This window comes from Antedon bifida, chromosome 6 (genome assembly GCF_963402885.1).
Source record: "Antedon bifida chromosome 6, ecAntBifi1.1, whole genome shotgun sequence".
NCBI lineage: Eukaryota > Metazoa > Echinodermata > Crinoidea > Comatulida > Antedonidae > Antedon > Antedon bifida.
The window spans coordinates 23,859,326-23,880,805 of record NC_136231.1 but is presented as its reverse complement, the minus strand read 5'-3'; the positions used below and the strand labels follow the sequence as shown (position 1 = coordinate 23,880,805).

Here is a 21,480-nt window from a genome sequence, read left to right as displayed (position 1 = left end):
GTGAACGTAACTGTTAAAATGCTATCGACGATCTTATGGTCAAAGATCGATAAACTATGACAAGATAAATTTACCAAGCGACATAAAACAGTCTTGTTGCATCTTCTCCTGCTGCTGCATGTGTGACGCTCTTTTAGCTAGGTGTGGAGTGCGCCCTCTCTATCGTCACACATTTTAGCTTCCGAAAAATATACATAACACACAGAAACAATAATTTGATCTAGCCACAGGTACGATAGTGCATGCTGTAAACGCGGTGCTTCCTGTAATTTCTGGTCCTCGAAATATTATGATAACGCATGGATAACGCAAGAGGCCGGGAAGGGGTGCGCGATACAGGTTAATTTATGATGAAAATAAATATACTTGTATTAAACTTTTATATCAGTATAAGCACAACTTTACATTAGTACAATGCAATCAATGATTTTCTTTTCTTTTTTAATCTTGAAAAATATCACTACTATTCTAAATATCTACTACATAACCAAAATTACAATGTAAGGCACATTCATTAATATAAGCGTACTCCTCTTGGCGGTAAGAATCGGTTCCACGTCCCTTACGCACTAGGTTTTTAAAACGCTATCAATTTCTCTACAAATATATTAGATCATTCTAATATTTGTGGCTTTCAGTTCCACCATGACCAAAACCTAAAAGATATAATCATAAATAAATGATAGGAGGTTATAAAAAGTTCGCAAAGCATTTGCCAAATACATGGATGTATGTATGCTTGTACAATAATGTCCACAATTTTAACGTTATCGTCCTGAATTTGTTTATATCATTAATAGATCATTGCCTATTGATGGAAAATCGATCAATTTGTTACGGCAAAAACGCTTATTAAAATCTCGAGTTATCTGTATAATATTCTTCAATATGATGTGCAAACATATTTTAATAGCACGACCTCTGTTGCTCTCTGAATTAGATTTCCTTATTTTCGGAGTGGTTTTATTTTTTTTTAAACAGCTACAGCATAATATCATGACAAAGAAACGATATTTTTTGACAATGATGATAGTAATGACAATTATTAGCATTATGCCACACAGTATACTAACCTCCTGGCCCAAACAGTGCCGCATAACATGGCTTATTACAGTACGGCTTCCCGTCGTGCTATAAAAGAGAGACATATTATTTAAGAGATGCGAAAAACACTATTATGCGAAGACTATTATAAGAAGGGAACAACGTTTTCAACAAGACGTACGTAACAATGATATTATTAAATACATAATCATAATATACTGTAGTATTACCTCAGCATGTCCGCCAGATGAAACTGTTTTCCCACATTTTTGGCATTTCAAACAAGGTCTGTGCCAGTCTTTACCAAGCGAGGTTACTTTCTCAGCTGAAAGTTAAAACAAGTACAAACTTGAATACATCTTTAAAAAATACAAAACATTGTTTGGGGAAGTGACAAAATGACATTCGGTACAAGTCTATGGCTCATTTTAGAAACGTGTAAGCTATTGGATTTATATTTATTCAACAAAATGTACTACTGTAATACAGGAAACATCGCCCACGAAATGTACAATGAGTTGGTGTTTCTTTCTTCACATGGCGTAGCAAGATTACAGAATTTACAAACACCGGGGGGCGCACACCATAACAAAACGCCGGTGTGTAAACTTCGGAGGTTCACTAGGCAATGTGAAAAGGGATATAAACGTCGCACACCCTGAAACTACGAGCAAACATTACAGTCTCGACTAAATACAATGTACATAATCTTTATGATAAAATAGTATAGGTAAATAGACTTTAATTTATAAGTAGGTATTAATAAGGTCGTTAAGATAAGAAGATAAGTTGATCTCTCCCGATTGTTAACTGTACATTTTACATCTTTGAATCGAATGTATTGTTTGTTTTACCTCTGTCAGTTAGTTAGGTATGCCCCAACAATGTGTTAGGAACCCTCACATTGTAAACAGTAGGCTTAATTGTATGGGATTCTTTCACTCGATAGAAATTCGACAACAGTGTTCGTTAATAGCAATTCAAATCAGGATTAAGACACATAAGTCTTCATCAGCTTGGAGGAATTAGATAATGATAATTCCACATGATCACACAATGGTAGGCCTAAATAAGAAAGGAGGAATCCACAGATTGTTATCCTTTACCCCTCGTATTACGTAATGTTTAAGCTGTGTGAGTGAATTATAAAGATCTCTGCGTGATTGTTTCAAACATTTTTCAAACATAGATTAAAAAATCGATTTATAGGCCCTATTCTGCACGATGATCAAATTAAACATTATAATCTATTTAAGCTTATATATACAATTGTAGACCTACACCGCTAAAGATGCCAAATTGTAGATTGATTTTTAGGATAAAATGCATAAAGAAAATTACATTATTTATTTTGTTTATCTGGGTGACACTAAGCATACCTGTACGATGGTGTTGGTATTCATTCTTCATTGAAACGAAATGTATTATAACCGATCTAATTATTTAATATAGTACAATACTCGCAATCAAAATAATTTAACAACACGTCAGTTGATAAGATATAAATATGCATACATCAAAGTATTACAATACACCGAATAATAGACATATTATCACATTATCAATAATTTATAGTGTAATAATTCTTGTTAAATCGCGCGTAAATATTATTATTATTTCGTATGGTATATTCCGGCTCTTGTGATTAAACCGTCTGCAACCAGGCATACTATTTAAATGGGGTTTTTTCCTGTTATTAAAAAAAAACCACGTTGAATATGTCGGTTAATGATAGAATGGAAGAATAAAATACTAATAGTACGATCCGCTGCAACATATTATGTTCCGCGTGGTATTTTATTGACAAATAATTGAACAATTATAATTCATAAAAGGTGACGCATTATGAATACCAGGTCTTCGTTAGAGATTATAAATATTATGTATTATTAGGGGCCTATATATGTATGCACCTGGTAAATTTACGGTTATACAGCTAAACAACGTAGGCCTATATCGAGAGAAAACCTATTAATGGATATGTCTCAGTGTAAAAATTTTTGCTCAGCAATTTGGAAAAGTTCTAAAATCATATTATATCTATCCCTATTTGTTTAACGGCTTTGTTTTGCTCTCCATTGTATCTTTTAATATATTTCTTTTATAATGTGCATTAATGGCGATGATGCGTTAAGTTTTATTTTATATTATCACAATATTATGTAACTGTTACATTACATTGTCATTATACATTAGACTTATTCTGTGGATTAAATTAACATATGTTTACGTTATGATGGTTTCGAAAGGAGGTAATAAATAAATGCAACTGAAAATAAAAGTGATTATTAAAAACAAATCAAGTACAGCAACTGACTCAAGTGAAATGAATTTATTGATGAAATACAAATATTGATAAATTCAAGTTACAGTAGCTAATTTCAATAGGCGTAATTCTGTAAATAGCCTTGAACGGTTGTTATAATTGTTTACCAAGATTCTCGATATCTGGGAAACTAAAAGAATAATATGTTACGACATGGTTCAGCTGCTATAGCGTGCTTTCTACGTAGATGAATGGAAAACAATTAATTTTTTAACTGTCAAAAGCATTGCATCGTAGGCAAAAATGCAGAAGCGATAATAATGTATATCGTTGCTTAGTTTCAGTGACGTACGACTGCGTCACTCGTAAAACAAAACAAAAACCGCGACTTCAAACCGAGTCCACGCCCTAAAAAACACAGGTACTTAACTTTAACATTTAATATTATTAGCCTACAACATCTATATTGTAATCTGACAAATCTATGTGTATAAACCAGGTTACTAATTATACGGGGAAATAACCGACGAAGCAAAGCGGCCTGCCGCAGCGCATGGCACACATCCAAGACAATCATTTAAATTATACAGACATTCAGTTCAGAGGACCAGCAACTTGAGTAAAGTTTATGCATCTGCTGGTGATGCCTACTCACTGCCATACCACCTACAGTGTAAGCAGCATTGCTACCTGTTTATCTACGTACAATTGTAGCATACGTTAAGTAAGAACTTACCGAAGTATACCTCTTTGTTGCACGATGGACACTTAGGCATGTTGAGTTCTCTTTGAATTTAGTGTAAGCTGATAGTGTTCGGTACTGGTATAGACACCCAAATGTAACAAATCAACTATCTCATGAGGTTTTAAATAATGAGTTAGCCGGAGCGTCAAATAACGACACATAACACGCCCATTTCCTTTATTTGTTGTAGTAGCGCCACCACCCGGGGGTACCACTACTTGCATATAAACCAAACGGGGGTACAGCAGCCACTCGATTACCGTATAACTGAATGCATTTCAACCAATATCCAACGTAACAGTGTGTAGCTATAGATGATTGGTGGGAATTGATAATCCAGTACAATCAACAAATAAATGTTGACGGTTTGGAACATAATTATATAGTACTAATGTATTGTTATTATTACAGTATCGTAAACAGACAAAAGTCACAAACAAAAATGAACTTCATGATTTACAAATTACATAATGCCGCTGAAGATGAATTTTATTGATAAATACTATCCCCGCGTAGCATGCAGAGAAATAAAGTTACACAGTCGCTAATCCTGTCGCAGTTCTAATGCGTGATTTGTACCGAATCGCACTGTGCTCTACAAAAGACGACAGGAAGAAGGCTAAAATCCAGAGACTTGTAATAAGCCGGCTATAATATTAATTGTCATTGGCTAAATCACAACTACAGTTAACTATCGTAAAGGCTGTTTTGGACTTGCTTGTTCTATGTTGAAAAGAAATATCTTATTTCAAAAGATGAATGTTTTTGAAACTGTATTATAAAGTTAAAAAATAAAACCAAACGAAAACAAATTAAATAAAAAAAAACACACAATACACTTATAGATAAAATAAACACAATTATTTTCAAAACTAAAAAACAGACCCTGGAAAAAGCTATAAAACATCATATTTGTTTTTTTTTATAAAAAGCTAAAACCAATGGACTAATCACACGCCAAGTGCTTGATTGAATGATTGTGTAATAAATTTAACAACGACCACCAGAGAGATCTTTTTAACATCAAGTATTCCCACTTCGCCTGAGTATCAATGCAGTTTTCAAGAATATTCAAAGTGACGATGTTCTTGGTGAAAAAGGCGCATTCCAGATTTATTAAAATATTGTAGGTAAGGAATCGTGTCAACTGATGGCCTTTCATAATATCTTGTGAAGTTTTAAAGACCTTGTTAGGACCCAACGACGTATAGTAGCTACACAAACGCAAATAATCGGCTCATCAGAACTGTTGATTGTGATTGGTTAAATTAGTTACATTTAAAACAACACAACGCAGACGGCGAGTTGACCATTTAAACGACGTTCGGATGATCCATCGCGTCGTGATTGGTCGAATTACCTGCGGCGCGCTTACGTCTTTGCGTCCAATTGGAGACATATCAAGCTTAGCTTATAATGAAGCTTCTTAAGCTGTGTTCTATATGGCCAGGAATTGTGGGTTTTAAGAAAGAAACTTATGTTATGTAAGAGACATGAGAACGTGTCGTGAATTCATATTTCCACTTGGAAACAAATCAAGCTTAGCTTATAATGAACTTTTTAAGCTGTGTTCTATTTGGCCAGGAATTGCGGGTTTTAAGAAACTTATGTTATGTAAGAGACATGAGAACGTGTCGTGAATTCATATTTAATAAACCATGGAGAAAAACACAACTAAAAAAAGCTAAAAAACAATAAACTTCAACAATTAGTATAAAAGTTATAAAACGTGGAATTATTATATCACACACAATACAAAATATAATTATGAAAATCTTAAGCGGTATAGTAACATCGTACAATTAGTAGAAATGCATTGAAATTATTATCAAAACATCTTGTTACCCTAATAATACTGTATTGACACAATATAAACTAGGCCTTACCCTAGGATTTATAAAATACATTAAAGAGTGTAATATTAGTGTACACAATACTTAAAATACATTCAATAATGTAATAGTTTAAACAATATATTGTTATAAAGTCACTCGTCACATAGATACAATAATATAACATGTATTCCAGTGCATATATGATTAAAAATTAATATATTTTTTGGAATAAAATTATTGTAACACTAACAGTACACTTACTATGCTTATTTCGTTTTACCTGTCTGTTTCCACTAAAACCTGTGATAACATTATAATTCAGTTCTAGGACAAATATCGACAGTACTAAAGCTTGGTTCCCACTAGCGACGCAACGTAACCTAATAAAATTCCCTTCCAATCATTGTGTTTGCCCCCGCCTGTGTGAAATCAAACCTGCTATGTTTGCAGCACTGTTGCGTCGTTGGTTCTTACTTGTGATTACGCAATACAGCACTTTGCGTTGATACGTCGCTGCGTTACATTGCAATGCGTTCTAGTGGGAACCAAGCTTAACGGTACTACTAATTGTGCTAAAGTTGTCTGATTGTTCAAAATACTTCAATGGCAACATGTTTGGCTTGTTTAAAAATATAGCACCATAGAGAAAGAATACAATTAAAGTATTTAACAATTTTTAAAGTCATAAAAAAATACATACAATTATTTCATGTCAAAAATGTGGTTTTTCATTAAAGTCAAGGCACTTTAAAAATCAAGGTTAATTAAAGATAGTGAAATTAAACAGCTACAATATCAGGCTAGGCCAACATGGCCAATGCATGCAGTGTTTAAAAACTATCATCAAAAACGATCACCCTGTTACGTTCAAGCCAAGGCATACTTTACTGAGAACGACATTTCTGAACCAACTAAAACAGCTTTAACATTCAATTTCTAATAATTCTGATAAAACCTAAGCATACAACACAGGTTAGTTTATTCATATGTTGATATCCCCTCTATAAAAAACAGAGGGTATAGGCTGGGGATGCACCTGGTCAGCTCTTCATTTGACAAATGTTAGGCCCTGGCGCCACCAACTATTACAATTATATGCTGTATCTGCCAAGGTAAAATAACAGCATTCATCAAGCTAAAGCTCTGTCAACACACTATCAAACTAGTTTGACAAAAAAAGGTGTGATGTGCTCAGATATGGTAGTGATATGACATCACATTTTTTGTCACATAAAGTTTGATAGTGTAGACAGAGCTTAACACAATTATTAGTAGTACATCAAAGGTAGTTGAAAGCAAATTGGAATGATTCTAATTATTTTCTATACAGCAGGGATTACTAATATAACAAATTTGGTTAGTCGACAAATATTCCGTTCTGTTAGCACAATAAGCTTCTATAACCACAAAAAAATTTGCAACGTTTTTTAGTCGTAGGTCAGGCTTCCAAAAAGGTCAAATGAGCATACAATATACAGCCAGTAGTCCACTGTACCACTTGTCACATTGGAAGTGGAAAAGTCAAATCAAATCCTGATTATGATAGATTAAAATGAGATGGAATTCAACTGATAACTGCCATTTGTTTATTTGACCAATTCATATCCATGACTTTCTGTTCCTCCATGACCAAAACCTTAACAAAATTAAGAATAATATTAAATTATTGTTTGACATCAATATACATGTCATGTGTCATATAACAAAATGCAACAGTCAACAGTCTTCTAATACCGAACTCTCTGAAAACCAAAAACTCTACCAAAACAGGGACTTTTCTTCATTCATTTTTACCATTAAACTCACATTAAGATCACCATTTATAAATACCATTGTTTGAAATTTAAAAATGTTGTCCATTAAGCTGTCTACAAACGTTATGTGTCAACAAAATGTGATGGACATGATGCCATATCCCTACCATATTTGGGCACATCACACTTGTCAAACTAGTTTAATAGTGTAGACAGAGCTTTACAGTTGCACAATATAGGCATATTGATTGAACCCCAAACATAGAGGGCAGTATTATATATATTATTTAATATCTAACAAAAAAATAGAATCTCAAAATTGTGTGGTAAAGAAAAATTCAATATAATTTAAAAACAATGTCCTATTAATAAAATAGGTCTGTATTTTAACTAGCCTAGTGGTACAGTAGGGTTTGGTAATATTTAATAAAAAATCAATAATAAAAGCATCTAATTTTTTTATAGATGCATTACCAAATTATTTTATTAAAATTATCATTTGTCAGATGTTTTGCCCTACCCTGAACAAATTCAGAATACTTAGTAATTCTCAGGTGGGTATCGAACCCATGACCTCCAGATCACTAGACTGGCGTTCATACCTCTAGACCACCGAGCTTGCGCTAATGGCTAGGGGTTAGAATTGAGTCAAGGAAGCAGTGGGTACTGCATCAACAGGGTTGAAATTGGACTGTGGAGTAGCTTTATGTGACAAAAAAATGTGATGTGCCCATATATGGACATGATGATGCCATTCCACTACCATTGGGTATATCACATCGCACATCACACTTTTTTTTGTCAAACTAGTTTGATAGTGTAAACAGAGCTTAATGTAGAAGAGAATCAACTTAAAAAAATATACCTTTTGGTCCAAACAAAGCTGAGTAACAAGGCATGTTGCAATATGGCTTCCCATCATGCTAAAGGTAATTAAAAAAAACATAAAAAATAAATACTAAAAATACAATACATAATTTAGATGTTATCAATGATCATAATAAAAATAACAATTAATAACCAAATCTGACAATATTCTCAATACATATTTCTGAATAATAATATATCTTTTGATTGTTTATGAGCTATTAAATGTTGTTCTGTACAATACAACTATACTTCAATTCAATAATCTTGCTTGAATTCTGTTCACATTGCTTATAAAGGCCACTAAAGTTTATTACCACAATAAAACTTTATATATTGGCTCAGTTTCCACACCTGGTAGAAAGTTAAATTGTTTGCAACAAAGAAAACGAAATACATGTACTTTTCATGAAATAAAAACTATGTGTGATGTGCCCAAATATGGTAGTGATATGATATATATCGTGTCCATGGGCACATCACATTTTTTTAGTCACATAAAGCTTGATAGTGAGACCATGGAGGTATTAAATACCTCCATGGTGCGACAGAGCTTTAGGTTGAAAATGGTACTGCAGGAAACTCCACCCTCTGGTTTGAATTTTATTGACTTTAATAAAAAAAAAGGTATAAAAATGATAATGGACTTGTGTTGAATACTCACCTCTGCATGCTGACCCGAGTTGAGCACTTTATTACATCTGGCACAACGTAAACAACCTCGGTGCCAATCTTTTCCAAGAGATGTTTTTTTCTCAGCTAAAAAAATTTAATTAAATAATATTAAGTACATTTATAAATAATTAAAACACATGTGTCCTTTAATCATGGTCCATGGAGGTAAAAAATAAACTCCATGCTTTAATTAAGTAGTGCTTTATCTGTATATAATATTTTAGAATGTTTAATATACCATTTTTATAAAATAAACTGGGCAAATAAGAATGTTATTAATTACTGCAGAAACAAGTAGTAAAATAATCAGGATTATAAAAGGCAAAGCATAAATAAGGTTTAAGGTACAGAAGTCCAGTAGAACAACACAGTTTTGTTTTCAGATGAAATATTTGTGGGTTGCCAAACAGTTTTTGATTATTTAGTACATTTCCCACAATTTTAGGCTTCTACCAAATTTTACATTGAAACTGCAAATCAACACATATGTATAAACTGACCCATTTTATGGGTGCATTCCAATACCCTTGAAGTGAGGAACCATTCATTATAATTAATCAACTGTAACAATCACAAAAGATGAACCCTACATTTTATAGAATTAGAATCCCAACCAAACCAACAGTGGTGTTGTACTTTTAAAAGCCTATTTAAACTAACTTTAACAACTTACTCACCAAAATAAACGGGCTTTTGACACATGGGGCAGTTGGGCATTGTAAACAAGACCTTAATCACAGTAATAACAAAATAAAAACAGCTTAAATCAGTTTTTTCTCTCGTCTTAGACTATGTGTACCACAGAGTGTCCAAAAGAAAACAACAACAAACCAGGGTGGTCGCGAGAGACGCGTGTTTTTTTTTATGATCGAGCGCCAATATTTTATCTAGCGCCCTCTATAATTATTTTATTTTCTTTACTTTTTTCGTGCACCATTGGTTGGTTCATGGTCCACACGTCAGGTAGGCACGACCGACCGGTACGACGTGAAGTATATATAACTATATAGGATCGGAAGCAAAAATTAACAATTTTGGAGAAAAACAAAAATAAATGTTTGATGTTCAAACAAGTACAAATACGGGAAACAAAAAGGACAAAAAGAGATTTTATCCAACTTGCAGAAAACTAAGCATGGTTGTGTCATACTCATATCATTTTAAACGATTTTGTAGAAAGTTTTTAATTTTTTAATGTTTGTTAATTTTCATTTAATATTTTAGATTGCGTAAATGTAATTTTATCATAAATGAACATAAACATCATTTTCAAACAGTGAAAATATTTTCTTATGATATAAGAACGATTTTTTTTCGTTACGCTTTGAAGAAACAGTTGACTGGTTTTGATATTTATTTAATATGCTATGCCGTGGCCTGTAAATGTATTATACCAGTAGATTTCTTTTTTGGTGACTTAGCAAGAGATCTACAAAAACCATGCTGCTAAAAAACCAAAGACACTATCTTTGCTAAAACCAATCCTTGCAAAAAACGTACCAACAACACCTACTTTTCGCAAAATTGAGGGCGCTATATCATATTTTTATTTTCACACACTACGTACGATTTTATTGGTTTTTGTTGGGGGACAAAAGAAATGTTTCAGTCAAACCACCAGAAGAGCTGCTGATACGAAGTGTGTTTAATGTTTATTTCGTAGAAAAAAAGAGTATCCAGTTGTGAAAAACTTAATCTGAGTCTTTTCGGATCGACCATCTTTAATATTTAATTGTACGTATTGTTGACGTCGGAAGTTCATTAATCATCCTTCTTGTTTACTGTACTTCTTCCCGACATCCGCCTTCTGGAGTTTTTAGTTTCGAAAGCCTCTAGCTAGGACTAGGTTAGGCCTAGCTAGGTTAGTAGAGGTAGGTAGGACCAGGCCTACACTATCTAGCAAACCAAGGCCACCTATCTGCTGGTCTAGCCCTATAACAACTTAATATATAAAAACTTAGGTTTAAACTGGGCATGGCTAACTAAGAATAGATAGTAACTAGTTAGTAGTAGTAGTAGTCCCTAGCCTTTTTACCTAGCCTAATTAATTAATTTATTATTTGTAATATTGTTTTCATTTTAGTATATTACTAGTAATGTTGCAATCATTACTTACTAAATTAAGAATAGGCTGTCCGCATCACTATTTATTATACTGTAGTTAAATGTATGGTTAATGTAAATCTGCGTGTTGTTATGTAGTCCACTAGCCAGACCTAGCCCTAGCCTAAGCCCTATTTATTATTGATTGTTGACTCATTGACTTGTATAGAAACAACAAGACTCAAGATACTCTGACGTGACTTGGCAGTCAAAATGTGTTTCAATGCAATAATACAGTATTCTTTTGTTTTTCTAGGTTATCCAAGTGAAACTGGATTCTCAGTTGAATTTTGCCAAGAAGATGTCTGGTCGCACAAAGCCAAAAAAGAAGGGATTCCTCTCAAAGTTTCCTTCTTTTCGTAAAAAAAAGTCCTCGTCTGCGTCTTCCATTTCCCCAGATAAAGATGCCAACGCTAATCCGCAACCGATTCAAACCCAGACATTTCCTCCTCCTCCCGACTTTGCAACCGATAATAACGATACATTTACTGAACCATCTCTTAACCTGAACGTTGATGAGACAAGAGTAGATGGTAATCCTAATTTCAAGGTTGCGCCAGTTGCGTTAACCACAAGTACAACGTCACAATCGGCAAAACGTCCAAATACTATGGATGAGTATCAAATTGGGTCAAGCGCTAAGAGGATGAATAGCAAGAGTGAAGATGCGGACTGTACCATTATTGTGAATACGTCCGTACATAGCCCTTCAAAACCAGCAAGTACAAATCAAGCCTTAAAATCAGCGTTCTTCGGTGTTACACCTTCCAATGTTGAAATAAAACCGAACGGTGACGTTTGTAGTCAGTCAACTGACAAAAGCGCGGACTTACCAATCAGCATTCAAACGCAACCAACCACTACATCCGTAAAAAAGGTTGAGCTCTCTGCTAAAACAGATGACAATGAAAATCCATGGCAACATAAAAGTGATACTGTAAATGCTGGTAAAAATAAAAATGATGTATGGCTATCAAAGGGCAATAGTCCGTGGGCAAAATTGCCTTCCCCAACAGGTACTCAAAATTCAGAGAAAAAAGGATCCAGTGAAGCGCCATTACAGAACGATACATTTGTTCTTGATAAACCAGTACTCGATACATCAAATAAAAATGCCACGGCTTTCAAAAAAGATTTATGTAACACCAACAACACTTACCTACTGGATAGAGAAAAACACGATAATACTAATAGAATAAGACTGACTTACACGGGCAATACAACAAGTAGTACGTTTACAGGTAACGCAGATGCTGGCTTGCCTACAACCTGCGAAGCTATGAAAAACACTGATTTGAACGATGAGGAAATTGAATTAGAGAAAGCTTCTACAGGAAATTCGGCTCAACAACAAGCGAATGACAAACCAAAAGCTGATTCACATCGTTCAATATCCACAGGCAGTCAGGACGCACTCGTCGAGAACTCTCCGCGTGTTAGTAACATCCAGGGTAGGCATGATTCACGAAGCCAGTCTGATTCAAGTCCCAGGAACGTGTCACGTTTAAATGGTACAACCTCTCAGCCAATACAGTCCACCCCTACTAAGCAAATGCCGCTGTCTACAGTACGACATCCACAGCTTAGTGCTGTTAAGGGTCGGTTTTACTCAAATTCTGTCGACTCGGCAGAGTTGGATTCAATAGCGTCCGATGACCTTATGTGTGATTCCCGATTTATAGATGACGAAGTAATGGGATTTGATGAGGAGTCGTTTCTTAGTGATTTGGCAGATGGGCCGAAGAACTCAATTTTACAAACACGACTTTCACGTAACGGTAGAATACGATCACAGAGTCTTGAGGCTTCTTCAAAGCATGATGAAAAGTGAGTATTTTTTTTTAATCTTGAAATATTTGCCTACATACAATATTGGGTAAAACATTTTAACCACCAGTACAGTAGAAACCAAAAAATTAAAGAGGACACCTTTTGGGGACCCAACAAAGTTTCTGCTTAATAGCGGTATCCCTACAGTAAATAAGGGTTGGCAATAGCTGTTGTTTAGTGTTAAAACATATTATTTTCCATGTTCCTTTGAACAAAAAGAATCCCCTTTGCCATATTGTTACAAAATATTGCCCCTCAGTCAGTAAAGTATCCCTCGTCTCCCCAGAACAGGAGTGTTCCCTGAGAAATGATAGGCGATAGTCTTTATTAAAAACATACAGTATGTGCTGTTAAAACCAGAAGTTTTCCTTTACTAGCGGTGTCCTATGTATAAGGAAGGTTTCTACTCGAGCTGGTTGGTGTCAAAAAGTTATGGAGGGTGGGTAAAATACATAACTTTAAACAGTACAGTTAGGTCTAAGGTTTTCTTGGATGGGTGATGTGATGTATAAATAAATGAGGATGCATGAAAAGCCTATAAAGTTAAGTTAGTGTGGGTTTCCCTCCCTCTTCTTAGAAGAGTTGCATCCCTTTTATAAATCATTTTGCTTTTTTTGTGGTATTTATACATAATGGATACATATTAAAATTGCTATGTCAGTGTTTATGTCATCACTGGTCTAATCTGATACAAAAATAGATACTGACAAGTTGTTTTGAACTGCAATTAGTAATGAATCATTCATAATGTAATGATTCAAGAGTATTTGCATTGCATTAAATACCAGTACCTTCGCTTTAATATTATTCTTGTTGTTTGAGTTGAAAGTTGAATTAAAAAAAATACCCATGTGATTTTTTGTTTTTGATTAGAACACAACAGTCATGCAAATTAATCCAGAAATTAGTGTTTACAGTAACTGCAACTGCTCCCTCCCAATTATTTGTTTTCATATGAATTGTACCAGTGTCAGTAGTGGAAAAAATTCCCCAGTGTGAAATTTTTTTTTGTCAGATTGGTTATACAAGTTTTTAGAGGTTTATTTTCTAAATTTGGGCGTGGAAAATAATGAGGGGGTTGCAGAGGCCGGTTCTTTTGTTGCCAATGTTTTCATTTTTGTCTCGCTCTGAAAGATAACAACAGTACTTAGTTTCTGTGAGTCGTTGTTTTGTGTGTGAATACACTTTGAAATGAAAAATTGAACTAGCTATTTTGGATGTCAAGGTTCAAAAGTATTGTTTTTTTAATAATAATTATCAATACTTTATCAATACAGTATGTCGTCCAAATGTCCTCCTTCATTGCTTAACTTGTAACAGAATACACTTTTATCAAGGCGGTAGAAGCTATGTCAGTGCCCTTCTTTTTTCCATGATAGAGAATGAACTGTCAAATCACCAATATTTAATGATTTTCAAAGAAGTAATGAATGAATTGACAAACAAAATATTAAACTGGTGGTATTGATATTAATAATGAAATGGAGATAAATATTGGAATTTTTTATTCAAATTACTGTAGTCCTTGGTGAAAAATAAATTTGAGTTTACTGTAGCTCGCTTGCACAATTTAATTCATTGAAAAATAAAGTTTGCTTAATATAATAGTAGTGTAAACTAAACTACATACTTGAAATGTTAACTGTTCTATACAGTAGGTCTATTTAGTAAAGTATTAAATTATTCTTACCCACTCTACTTGAATTCTAATTATAAAAGCATTGTTTATTAGTCAAATCATCCCAAATATGGGGTAGGAGTGGCTAACCCATTGTCTCAAGTCCACACATATGGTGATAGAGACATTTGTGATTAAATGATTAGTAAAATTAAAAATAGAAAATTGATGAAAAATGAATAAATAATGTACAATCAATTTGTACTATAACACTTGAATACATTTAACATTTCTCCCCTGTGCATTATTCTTACACCAAGTTGTCATAGACATGCTCTGTTTGAATGCGAACATTAAAACCTCCGTAAAAATAATTTCATAATATGCAAATTTGATAGCTTAAAGTACGTAAGCAGCTGCTGTTACACCATTAGGCATGTTGTTGTCTAGCTAGAATTCTAGGCCAAGCTTGTCAAATCCTAGTGTAACTTGCTAACAAGGTACCCCTGGTGGAGAGTGCTTGTCTCGCATGTACCGATGTAATCAGATGTACTACCTAGGTGTCGGGACTGCATGCTAGGAGCATTCAGTATGGCTATGTATGTATTGCATTTTGCGTTATTTCAAAGTGTATGATGGCCACAGAAGGATCGCCATATGGTTTTAGTAAGCTGCGGTTTTAAACGATGTGATTTGTTGTGATGACTGCATTTATAATTATACTATTTTGATGTTCGATTTATGTACTGTATAGCAACATAGCCTTTTATACTGTTTTAGAAAATGCATTTCATTTGTCTATTAATACTGTATGATGATTATTTCATAAGTTCTAAGTTATTGCAATCAAATCCACAGGACTTTTTATTAGCTAATAGTAATACTATCAATACTGTTTTATGTTGTGGTATCATCACTATCAAATAGCATGGATTTGGTTTTTTTCGATTATTTAAAGTTTATTTTGTAACTACAGTTATGCTTGCTCAGTGTGTATGGCTTTATAAAATCAATGGTTTATAATAAATTTACCAATACATTATAAGATTATAATTTAAAAATAATGATATAACGAAAACTAATAGGCCTAAATAGTGGAAACTTGAAGTTTTTAATTCAGAACAAAATATTACATATTATGATATTTTATTCCTTTATTCCTTTATTTATTCATTCATTCAAGAGTGATAACAAATTTGTTTCCAAATATTTCCAGGAAACTTGACAAAAATGAAAGACATTAATATTTAGAGAAGATGATTGTTAGATACTGTACTGCTATCTAAAACATCCTTCCTGTTTTTTAATCAAGATCTATATATATTTAAATAAACTTTCCAATAAACATGGTAAATGAATTTCCGTAATCATAATGAATAATGTTAATTTGGTTATAGCATAATAATGAAATTAACATTAAACACATTTACAAACAAAAAGATAAATAGATTTTCAACATTCATTATAAAATGAAGAACTTTACAAAACATACAATAAACTAAAAATTAAAAGAAGATGACAAATGATTTAATTACGTTTAATTTTAAACTTTATCTTATTATCACAGAACATTACCCAGAAATCAAACTTAAGTTGTCCTCTCCTTTTCCTTTTTGTTGATGTTTATGTTTTCCTTTTTAGGGTCATAGACTCCCGAAGGCTTCGGAGTATCACCATGGGAGCTTCACCGCCCTCTAAAGTTTATGACTCAACACCCAATGGTAAAATTCTCGAAGAACCACAGCATATGACCAACTTCAATGAAAGGTAAAAAAAAGTGAATGAAACCACTAAAAATAGATACTATTTTTTGGTCGTTTTTAATCACATAACTCTTCAATTCAAGTTTCCTTCAATTCTCTACTAAAAAAATTAACCACTAAAAAAATTAAATCTTTATTGATGCTCTCCTCTCTTCAATTCCAATCATCATCTTCTTCTTCTTCCATTTAGGAGCAAACTTCGTAGTTGAAGGCTACTGCTCCACTGGCTATAGCTGAGCAATTCAACATTTTTTCTTCTTTTTTTTGGCATATAATACAGTGTGTAATGCATATAAAATTAAATAACATTTATGCACAATCCCTTTCGCCTAGTCTCCGAGAGATCCCCATCCGCATCTCTATTGTTATGACGATCCTGAACAACTTGTGGTAAAATAAAGGAACGGGATGACATTTATCCCGCCACAGTCCTTCAGGTGTCCAGCGAGCAATGTCGAGACAGGGGTCTCTGAGAATCACTTTGCATTTGCACGTACCTTACTATACCAAGTTACTATACCATTGTAAAGCATTCAATTTTCCACACATTAAAAAAAGGAAAAAAAAATTAATATAATAAATTTACACAGTATGTTGATTCGAACAGTACAGGTAGGCCTATTATAATATTATTCAAATATTTTGATCTACTGTATTTTCGATTAGATATTTGTGCTTCATTAAAAAGAAATAATTTCCGCATTTGACTCTTGTCTGAAAAGATAGGATTTGTCATGATTGAGGAACTAAAGTGGAAGGGTGAAAGACAGAGCTTTTATTGTCATTTGGAATCGACTTCATTAAAACAATTCTATGCCTTCAACAATACCTACTGTGTATATAAACCTGAATACAGACACAGTATTCCAACACTGATTGAATAACAGTAGATGGTATTTAGACATTCAATGAGATGCATCTAATTCTATTGTGTTGACTGTTGATTACTGACCTGTTTTAAGTTCATCGGGATGAAGAACAACAATAACAAACAATTGTTGGATTGTTGTTAGATTTAAATATCTCGCATTCCTTTTTCATGTTATTTTACTTGTTTAATATAACAATACAGTTCATTCTTTAATAATTTGGTTTATATTCTTATGCTGTACCTCTACACAATAACAAGCCAATATTCAATATTGTGCCTCCTCTTCCCATGATTTTTAAATACAGGCAAATGCTTAATAAGCGAACTGTGTTGTTTAGTTTAGAGTTCAATTTATGCCTTAAAGACAAAATAGTGACAATTGCGGGCTAATAATATAGTAATACTGTTAATACCCTTTCACCTCAATATTCCCCCTTTTAAATCGCCTAGAAAAACTTTTTGCCAGAACTGTTATGACAGTGAGTTGTTTAACTGTAGAGAATTCAACATTAAAAGAAAATCAATAATTGGTACAGTAGCAACTGTATAGTTATTATTACCCTTTCTGCAGAATACAATACAACACAATGCAATTAAAGTCAATAGTATGTACACTAGGGCCACTTGTTAAATACAAAGATTCACAATCTGAATAAATAATGATGTTAATGTTATTGAATTCATAACATTTAAACGTGACAATAGTATCACATTATCAATAAAATTACTATGCAAAGTCTATAGTATCAATAATCACTGTAGGCCTATGAACAAAGGTTGATTTTTGTGGTCCTAAAAAAGTAGTCCATGATTGTGGGTGTACATATTAAAGTATGAAGTGAGTACATAGCACGTTTCTTTTTAGATATTTTGCCTTATTTCTAAATCAATCTGATATTATTACACAGTAACAACTGTATAGTTTGATTTTGTTAAAATATTGTCCATAATATTCGCAAAAATGTGCATATTATTATTCACTGTATACAGGAGCTTTACATGTAAATTAACTGTGTGGTCATAGTATTCCACTATGACAGTATTACCCAGTAGTCTACTGACAAATCAATATGTTTCATACTGCCCTGGTTACCAAATTTACTATAAATACAACCTGCCTGCCAATGTCACCGATCTCAATACACAGTACCTGCACAGTTGTGAGAATTTACACTCTCAACGTGTGAAAACCATTCTTTAACTAAACACACTAGTATAAACAGTGATTTTAACTTTTAAAAATCTCTTAACACCATTAGTGTCATATTGTTGTGTATGCAATAAATCCTATTAAAAGACGTCATGTTTTGATTATCACAGCTTGTTCACTTTGGTGTAGTCAACAAGAAAGATAATACACAACGTTTAATTGAAAACAAACAGTGGCTATTAGAACGTATTTAATTCCATTAGGCGTTTATAGTACTGTATATTACCAGGTAAAGCATTTAGTACAAAATATCCATACATTTCTACAATTTGGTCCTCAGGAATAATCCCATCTTGTGTCTTCCTAACTCTGTGTTCAGATACATTAGGCTAGAGCCCCATTAACAGGACACAGGATAGTAAGTGTATAGGGATCTTGTGTTTTTATTGTCCCTGGTTCGTTTCAAGAGTGGGTCTGCCCTTAATATGGGTGTCCCCTGAATCGTGTCAGTGTCACGAGGGGTATATTATTTTACAAAGTGAGACAGTTAAAACATGACAAGTTCAAATTGATTAGACTTGGCAGTCATACAATGTTTAAATGTTGAATTCTAAACTTGTGATTTATTTCACCATTACCTAATGGAGGACTACAGTACAATACAGTACCTGAACATCAAAAACAGTATTATGAGATACTGTACTATATAATACAAAATTTCATTTTTATTTTTTGGTAACAGTTACCACTGTAAATTTTATTTACAGTACCGTGTCTTTTAAATTTTCTTTTCATCACCATGATGCAGTACTACTACAGTACATGAACAAAATTAATTTAATAAATACTGTGTATTACAATAAAAAGATTACTATTAATATCATTGACATTAAATTATGAATTGAATAAAAGTATTATTAAACATGATTATGATGGTCAAGGAACACATTTGACGTGATTACGATATAAAGAATTGAATTAAAATTAGATGATAATATAAACAGACTCGTGGGTGTTGTGTTTGGATCATTCGATTCTCTCCAAAATAAACATTAGTTATGCTTCATTGCATATCAATTACTTATCCACGTTTTGTTTCATCGTAGCCTCGGGTTTCCCAGTTTAATTTCAACGAATACAATTTTCTTGATGTTGGTAAACTAAATGTCATCGTATTGTGTATATTACTGTATCACTCTGTACGCTGTATTTCTCGTTTTGTACAATAGATACGTGGACATTTTCCTCTACATTTCTCTTGCGTCATACATTGTGATAATTAATTTCTTCGTAACACTACCGTCATCCATCTTTTCAGGTTTGTGATTGGATAAGGGCCTATTGTTCATATTTCCATATTTGATGTCAATTTTGATATTTTATCAATGTGTATTGATCACGATGTGATTACCATGTTTCCATGGTAGCATACTTAAATTTCAATGGTCCTAATTAGTACAGAGTTGGATATCTGCTGTTTGTAAGTCCTGTTCTTATTAGCATAATTATTGTTTTCAAAATAATCATTCATATTTTTAGTAAGAAATATTTGATATTTTGTACTATTTTTTTAATTAATGATATTTTTTGATTTTACAGATAAAGTTACGAAGATTTAGTTTAATTTCACTGAAAAATAAAATGTATATTATGTGGGATGTACTGTACTGTATAATGTTTTAAAATTTCTACTGTATACATATTTTTTATATTTTCAAAACTGCTTTTGAAATAGAAAATTTCTAACAGTAATAATAGAGAATGAATTCAGCAGTGCGAAATAGAGGATATTCAATATATAATGTGAAATGGGGGATTTCTGGAAGGTTTTATACAAAATTTTATGATTAAGGACTTTATCTTGAGGAATTGCCTAAAACCTAATCCAGCATAGTTCCTTAAGAATGCCTTACTCCTCCTTCCAAGCCCGCCATAGAGTATCTAAAGTTGGTTTATGCTTGTCGGTTAAAAATAAATATGTTTTTTATAGATCAAAGGAGAACCATGTGGGATTCAGCCGACTTAACAGAAGTCTGCATCTAAACCTAACGTCGCAGTTATCGTTTACGTCGGACGAGGAGGTAACCATGGATGCCAATACATTCCGCCATTTAATGCAGGACATGACAAACATGAAGACGATGTTGTTTAAATTAAAACGCGTTATTCAGGATAATAATGTAAGCTTTAATGTAATTTTTTAAATATTAGTAGTATTGCTAATATGACCAAATATACAGTAGTCTCAGGAGCCTGTCTAATTTTAGCCTAAATTAGATTGTGGGATTATACAGTACTTGAGCATGGCATTGTATTCGGTCAAAAACGATAAGCAACCAAAGTTGTGATTACATGTTAAAGTTGTACATCAGATTGAGTTTAGTGGTCCTTCCAGACACTAATTTATCTGGACTCTGGGAGACTTGTCTCCAAACTTTCTTAAAATAAAGTTACCTAGCGTTAGTGTGAACAGGCTACTTAACATACGATTTGCAGTCTTTTCATCCATGTGAACGCAAGTTTTTGATAGTAGGAGGTGTACTGCAACACATTTTACACAGTTTATGTGCAAATAATTTCATCTGGCTTGTAGTATCAATACCGTATATCCTCGGGTCTAATACCACCCTCCACTTTATGTCTGATTTCACAAACAGGTATATAGTCCTAGATGTAGGCCTCTCTATAGCCAGTTCTGACTTTTTACAAGAAATGCTTACCAATAATTTTTTTTGCTGAACCAGGCTTTCTCTGGGTATATACAGTAGTCCCACCCACCAAAGTCAGCCCAATCTTGTGTTCTAGGAGGGTGGGATTATAACAGAGTTTATAGTCCCACCCACCACAGTTGGCCTGATTTTGTGTTCTAGGAGGGTAGGATTTTTTAACAGAGGATATAGTCCCACCCACCAATGTCAGCATAATTTCGTGTTCTAAAGTGAGGTAACGGTAATATTTA

At 33.3% G+C, this 21,480-nt stretch overlaps 2 protein-coding genes across 7 annotated transcripts in view; one reads left to right on the top strand and one right to left on the bottom strand.

Moving 5' to 3' along the window:
- Nucleotides 1-427: 427 nt before the first annotated feature.
- On the bottom strand, nt 428-10,003 carry LOC144845741 (cysteine-rich protein 2-like). Its single transcript, XM_078703170.1, has 9 exons — nt 9,864-10,003; nt 9,176-9,270; nt 8,510-8,567; nt 7,486-7,526; nt 6,171-6,190; nt 4,047-4,096; nt 1,275-1,369; nt 1,074-1,131; nt 428-656 (listed from the first exon to the last, which is right to left on the bottom strand). Exons 1-9 carry the CDS (start codon nt 9,901-9,903, stop codon nt 619-621), a joined length of 495 nt encoding a protein of 164 aa, XP_078559296.1. The 5' UTR covers nt 9,904-10,003; the 3' UTR covers nt 428-618.
- Nucleotides 10,004-10,778: 775 nt separating this feature from the next.
- LOC144844885 (uncharacterized) overlaps nt 10,779-21,480 on the top strand; it is a 38,622-nt gene continuing 27,920 nt past the window's right edge. For 4 of the 6 annotated variants that reach the window (XM_078701990.1, XM_078701991.1, XM_078701988.1 and 1 more), the window contains exons 1-4: nt 10,779-10,920; nt 11,546-13,116; nt 16,379-16,504; nt 20,512-20,701. In XM_078701990.1, the coding sequence (XP_078558116.1) occupies nt 11,591-13,116; nt 16,379-16,504; nt 20,512-20,701 (1,842 nt within the window). In that variant the 5' untranslated portion in view covers nt 10,779-10,920; nt 11,546-11,590. Of the gene's footprint in view, nt 10,925-11,545; nt 13,117-16,378; nt 16,505-20,511; nt 20,702-21,480 lie in introns of all 6 variants that reach the window. The other 2 variants (XM_078701989.1, XM_078701992.1) reach the window with 2 other exon arrangements.

Coding starts and splice junctions, on each gene's coding strand:
- LOC144845741 (XM_078703170.1), bottom strand. CDS start 9,903: ATGCCCAACTGCCCCATGTGTCAAAAGCCCGTTTATTTTG. Junction 8,568..9,175: donor ACTCGGGTCAGCATGCAGAG/GTGAGTATTCAA, acceptor AATTACCTTTAG/CATGATGGGAAGCCATATTG. Junction 7,527..8,509: donor AGCTTTGTTTGGACCAAAAG/GTATATTTTTTT, acceptor AATTTTGTTAAG/GTTTTGGTCATGGAGGAACA.